Consider the following 6,561-nt stretch of genomic DNA (forward strand, 5'->3'; position numbering starts at 1 on the left):
TGGCCGTGGGCAGCCCCAGGGCTCCCTCCCGGGTGGCCGAGCCCTCTGGCAGCGCTGCGGCGCCCGCCCGTCTCCATTGCACCGGCGAGCTGGGGAGGAGAAATTGGGCAGGTGGCATTAGAGGACAGGGATGGCAGGGTCACCACCCTGTAAACCATCCCATCAGATAAATCCCCTGATTTACGGGGGGTGGAGAAGAGGGTGCACAGGGAACAGACCTACCCGGCGCGGGCACTGGCGCATGACAGGGTCACGTCTGTCCCCACCTGTCCGTACTGCACACCTGGAGGGACACACACATCCCCAGATGGGTGTCAGCACCACATGCCACCCCATGCCAGGGCTGGGGGTCGAGGTGGGCAGCCTGGGGCTGTGCCCCCCGACCTGCGTAGCAGGGTGCTGGCTCTGGGTTGTTGTTCCATGCAAGTGCCACTAAGGGGGACTGGTTCCAGTTGGGGCTGGGCAATGAGCAGCTGCAAGTGTTGCTAGCCAGAGGACACTTACCACCATGGGGCTGTGTTTGCATGCCCTGACTATGGAAGGTCTGTGCAAATGGGGTGACCCTAGGGTCTCCATGTTTGCAACACAGGAGGGCTGTGTGGGGCCGTGGGTGCTCGTGAGGCTACTTACCTTCCTCTCCCCAGCCCTCGGAGATGGTGAAGGAGGCTGATGCCAGGGCTGCTGTGAGTAACACCATCACCCTGCCCAGGCCTGGGATGGGACTGCGCATCTGGAGGAGGCAGAGCGGGGAGAGAGAGAGCGTTGATACGTGTTGGTAGGTGTTGGTAGGGCTAGGACCAAAGTTGGACTCAATGATCTTAAAGGTGTCTTCCAACTAAAACTATTCTATGATTCTATGATTCTATGATTGATTCTATGATTCTGTATTAGCCCCTGCAATGGGATGGTCAGCAGAGTCCACAGCCCAGAGCATCCCTGCAGGACCACTGACCCCACACCTTTCTCTCATCTCACCCCATCCTGCTGAGGACAGCACAGGGACCATACCACCAGGACCATGGCCAGGACAGCTGGCACGACAGTGTCACTGTCACAGCTGGGCCTTGGCTACTGAGGAGATCCCACGCCTGAAGCGGGGACACAAAGAGCAAACACTGACCAGGGGCTTAGGGCTGCGTGGGGTGGCAGGATTAAAGGCTCTTTGCCATTTCATCCCTGTGCCGGGAGCTCTGGCTGGCTCCCAGCCCCAGGGTGGTCCAGAAACCTTCACTGGTGCAGCTGGAGCGAGAAGGGACTGAGGAGAAATTCTGGCCTGCATTTATGTGGCAGGAGACAGCAGTTAGGTCTGAACAGGATCACACAGCCAGCAAGAGGAGGTCTGTGAGAGCCCAGACTGTACCGAGTGGGGCTGAACAGGGGTCCAGCATCACTGCCCATCTCTGCACCTGCTGCAGGGCTGGTCCATGCTGGTCTGTGCCCTCCTGGGATATCTGGGGTCTCCGGACACAGGGGAAATGGTCCTGAAATCTCTTTCTCCCACTCAGAGATCACCAGCGGCTCTGGGGTGAGAAGTGCAGATGGATGCTGAGTCAGGGACGTGCACCCAACTCTTGATGGCTCAACTCCAGCCACAGACCAGGGTCTCCCCACCACAGCACAGTCAGCATCACCCTGTCTGTGTCAGCCAGCATCACCCTGTCCATCTCAGCCAGCATCGCTGCCAGGTGTCCATTCCAGCCTACATTGTTCTGCACATACCAGACAGCATCACCCTGGGTAACCCAGTCAGCATTGCCCTGTCCTACTCAGCCGGCATCACCCTGCCCATATCAGCCAGCATTGCCCTGCAGTATCAATCCCAGCCTGCATCATCCTCTACATGTCATCTAGCATCTTTCTTGTCTGTGCCAGCCAGCATCACCCTGTCTCTCCCAGCCAACACAACCCTAAGGCACCTGTTCCAGCCTGCACAGTCCTGCACATATCAGCCAGTGTCACCTTGTTCATCTCAGACAGTATCACCTCTGGACACCTGTCCTGGCCAGCATCATGCCATCCACATCAACAGCATCACACTGTCTCCACCAGCCTGCCCCAACTGCCCCCAGCAAGCACAGACAGCTGAATCATTTCTATCTGGAAGACCTCCCTGCCCATCCCTCATGAACGGCAGGCTGTTTATTTACACCAATATGGTCAGGCTCTGCTCTCGGCTGCAGGTGGGCAGGGGCTGAGGGCATGGGAGGCAGTAAGCTCCCTGCCAGCCCCAAGCACAGGATGCAGCTCGTGGGTGTAAATCCACGTTCCCTTGAGTCCCCTGGGTAAAGCAGCCAAGGAGCTCAAGGGAGGGATGCTCCAGCCCTGTAAGGGCACTCCAGAGCAGCTGCTGGCTCCTCTCCCATGTGCAGGTGCCCAAGGCCACAGACCAAACTGTCTGGTGAAGGGGGAGCTACAGGGTGACGTGCTGCAACCCAGTAAGTGCAGGGGGGCAGGCATGTGGCATCCCACATCAATCCTGTCCTGAACAGGGCAGACAGCTTCAAATGTAAATAATTTCCTGAGGCTCATAAGCTTTTCGTACCAAACCACCCATAGAAATGTTCCCAAGAAACATCACTTAAAAGGTCTCTGCCAAAACTATGCTGGTAACTAACCGGGAACATTTGGGCTGAAAGTAAAATATTTTGGTGATGGAAAAAAAAAGAAAAGACTTAAAATACACTTAAAAGCAGCAACCAAAAATAACTCCAAACACCATGTGGGCCAGAGTTAAGGGAATGGTGCTGGGGGGGTGGTGAGGTGAGAAGAAGGAAGAGTGTGATAGTGTGGAGAGAGAGAAATAGTTTTAAAATAAAATAATTTCTTCTCCCGACTGCCCTGGGTTTTTGTCCAAGTTTTGCAGAGGGTGAAGGCAGAGCTGCTGCACCCATCGCCCGCCGTGCCACTCTGTGGCAAGGCAATATGCTCTGGGCACTGGCTCACTGTTGACATGAATTTGCTAGGTCTCAGGGCTGCTGAATGGTTCAAAGCCAGTCTGGCAAAATGACCCTGCAGTCGCAATGCTGAGCCAGGGGCTCAGAGAAGAGCTGGGGGCATGGCATGATTTGCAGCCAACTGCTGCTAACGTCCCTGGGGAATGGCATAAGCCCTGTCTGGCCATCCTGACTGCAGACAGTATTGCCAATGGACGCAGAGGGACCCCAGACCCCTGCATGGTGGCAGAGGGCATCCCTGCAGACCCCATCCCCAGCTGCATCCCAGCCCCTGATCTCCATGGTAACCGCAAGACTCACCCCGAGGGCTACCCTGCATCCTCCCGCTCTTCAGCACCCTCTGTCCCAGGTCCCCATGAGCTGGGACATGAGGATGAGGATGCTCCTTGTCCTCTCCGAAGCACTCCTGTGAGCTTCCCTGCCTCAGATGGGCTCTTTTGGCCAGCTGCCCAGCCCTGCCAGCATAGCACGGGGGGAAGACAACACCAAGGCCCCCCAGACACACACACTGGCTTAGTAAATGACCCAGCCTGAGCATTGCCAAAACCTAGCCATGACCGAGCATCACCACAGAGAGAAGAAACCAGGCAATCCTCGCCTGCCCCAAGGCCACAAACAAAAGGAGAAGGAGCCGCAGAGCTGGGGAAGACCCGGAACCCTCGCCCGCCCTGGGTGCGATGGCGTGGCAGGGTGCCAGGCACTCCGGGACAGGCGGTGGTGCAAAGCAGCCTGCCCAGAAATAAATTCCCTTACTTTCTGCAACAAAATTCCCTCTCTGATGGGGAAAACAGGCATGCAAATGAACACATACACATGCATGTCACCAGTCCACCCTCCCTAGTGGCTCTGTGCCCTACAGACAGGCACACAAGCATGGAAAGCATCCCTCTATGCTTGCACCGGCAGTGACACATCCCAGGGACAGGGAGTGCTGGCACAGTGGTCCTGGAGCCAAGCTGGGACAGAAGGAACAATCGGAGCTTTTCTTCCTCCCTGTATTTTAATCCCAGCCCGAGAGGCGTCTGCTGCCTGCCCGGCACTGGGTGACCTCTCGTGGCCACAGTCGGGCCAGGGGGACAAAAAAAGTGGCTTGGCCACGGCAGAGAGGGCAGCAGTGCCAGACTCTACTCCCTCAACATGGGTCGTTTTTGTCACCAGCACACCCAGGGTGACCCAGCTGTGCATGGTACCCGTGGTCATGAGACAGAAACGCAAGATGCCACTCTCCATCCTGCACCATTGGCCCTGCTGTCCTACTTGGCATCCTTTGAGCCCACCACAAATTTTGGGGGGGGGAAAGTTGCGGGGAGAAATCCTGCCATGAGCCCCATCCTGCATCCAAACCGAAACGCTGTGAGCCAAAACATACTCCAGAATCACAGCCGTGTGCACCAGCACTGATGCTCACATAGGGTGTGACATTCCCCCTCGGCACAGCTTCTCTGTGCCATGCCCCGCCGCAGCCTTGCAAAGCCCGGTGTAGATTCCTGGGGCTGGCCAACTTTCCATTGCACTCAGTGCTTTCAAAGACAGTGGGTTTTGTTCTGGGGTTTGGTGTTTTTTTTTTTGCTTTGCTTCATTTGAAGTTGCTCTTCAAAGCGAATGAGCTGCACGCAGAGCTGGGGGTGGCAGGGAGGGTACATAAGCAGATGAAGCCGTGCCTCAGGGCTGAAGATGGCAGTGGGGAGACATGGGATGCTCCCCACTGAGCCAGGGGGTGCCTCCTAACTTCTCCTCAGGGTGGCCTGGGTCACCATCACTGCAATAACGAGGCGGCAAATACAACATCCCAAGAGCACTTGGCAGCTGCGCCTGTCGCGTGCTGGGTCCTGCCCGAGTCACCCATGTGCAAAAAGCTGCTCTGCAGTGGGTGATGCCTGACCCCAGCTGGCTCTGATACTCTAGAAATGGCATCACACTGACCTCCTGCCCCTGAGCTGAGCGAGCATCCTTGGCCCTGCTCAGCAGACTCTCCCCTCTGCCAGTGCCCGCTGTGGGAAACTCATCCCGTGGCCAAGGGTGGGGGCGTTTCAAAGCAGCAAGAATTCCCCTCTTCTTGCTGTCCTGTGGGGCTGGGAGCACAACTCCCCACTAACCTTCCCTCCATCACATCCTCTCACCCTTGCATCAACCTGCACCTTTGGGCCGGGGGTGGGAGCATTGACCCTGTTGCTGGGACCATCCCCTGCAAACAGCCACCTCTGTTCCCTAACTGCTGCTGGCACCCTCCCAGCTGCTGGATGCCTAGAGAAAGCCCAGCAATGGGTGCTGGCAGAAGGGGAAGCATGTCTCCCACCACCTCTGGGACTACTGGGGCCAAGCACAGTCCCCAGGACCACTGGGATCATTCAGGGGCAACTTCTCACCCACCTTGGGCACTGCCAGGTGACGCGCCCCAAGGCAAAGGAGAGACCCCTACTCACTCCCTCCAGCCCCTCTGGTCCCCTCAAGGACCTCAAAAAAGGCTGCTTTCCCTTGCTTCAGTGGGGTGCTGAGCATTCATTGGCCCCCACGCCCACTGGAGGGGGGTGCACATCGCCAGGCTGAGCTGAGCCAGCACACACACATGCACAGCTGCAGCCAGTGCAACCCCAGCACACTGGAATTACCCCAGTTAAACGAGTAAAACTAGTTGCAGACTTTCCCTGTGAGGCCAGTGCAGTTCAGTAAGCCTCGTGTGCAGCCTGAACACGGGGTTAAACCCTGTACAGTCCCTTAACTCAGCCCAAACATGGGATTATAACCCACACAGGATCAAATCCCACTCTTCCCAGGAGTGGGATTAAACCAAACTCATCCCAGGAGTGGGATTAAAACCAGAGCAGTGCAAAGTTGGGGCTAAATCTATTGCAGTCCAAATGTGTGGTTAAATCCAGCTCAGCCCAGGAGTAGGGTTAAACCCAGCTCAGCCAAAATGTGGGGTTAAAACCAGCACAAACACGGAGTTAACACAGTCCAAATGTGGAGTTAAACTCATCAGCACGGTTAAAGTTCAGACTAGATGTGGGGTTAAACTCTATTGAATCCCAAACACAGAGTGAACCCCCAGCACAGTCCAATGCAGAGCTAAACCCAGCGAAGCCCAGGAGTGGGGTTAACTCCAGCTCAGTCCAAACAGGGGCTTAACCCCAGTGCTACCCCAAGGAACAGTGCGTCTCCACAGTCAGGTACAATGCACATCTCCACCCAACCCAGACCAACCCCCCATGACATCCTCTGGCGATGCCCCGCTGACCACAGCCCTGCTGGTGTCCAAAACCAAGCCCAGGCCACCCCCTCCCAGTTCCCGAGGGCCACCTCTCTTCTCCGTGGGCCTGGCAGCTGCTAGCAGGACCCAGTGCTGGGGGGCTGGGGGGCCGGGGGGCCAACGGCTTCATGGAGGTCAGGCTCTGCTCTTACCCTGGCTGGGAAACTCCCACCCCAACGCCCTAATTTCTGCCCTCCCCTACTGCATCCAGCGGGAAGGAGAAGTCTCTGGCTCCCAGTTGTAACCGGAGGCATCAGCAGGGGACAAAACAGCAAGGGCTCTGTTAGCAGCCAGCAGCCCCTACACCATGCCAGCTGGCAGCGTTGCATTTGCAGGGGGGAGAGAAGCCCCCCCTCCCCC

General features: G+C 57.0%; 1 protein-coding gene across 1 annotated transcript in view; it reads right to left on the reverse strand.

The window, feature by feature from the left end:
• The window catches only part of IL11RA (interleukin 11 receptor, alpha), a 4,951-nt gene extending 4,221 nt beyond the window's left edge, over positions 1 to 730 (reverse strand). The window contains 3 exon segments of the mRNA XM_009875535.1: positions 5 to 89; positions 223 to 283; positions 631 to 730. Coding sequence (XP_009873837.1) covers positions 5 to 89; positions 223 to 283; positions 631 to 730 — 246 coding nt within the window.
• Between the last annotated feature and the right edge of the window lie 5,831 nt (positions 731 to 6,561).

Source organism: Apaloderma vittatum, unplaced genomic scaffold (genome assembly GCF_000703405.1).
Source record: "Apaloderma vittatum isolate BGI_N311 unplaced genomic scaffold, ASM70340v1 scaffold9778, whole genome shotgun sequence".
Lineage (NCBI taxonomy): Eukaryota > Metazoa > Chordata > Aves > Trogoniformes > Trogonidae > Apaloderma > Apaloderma vittatum.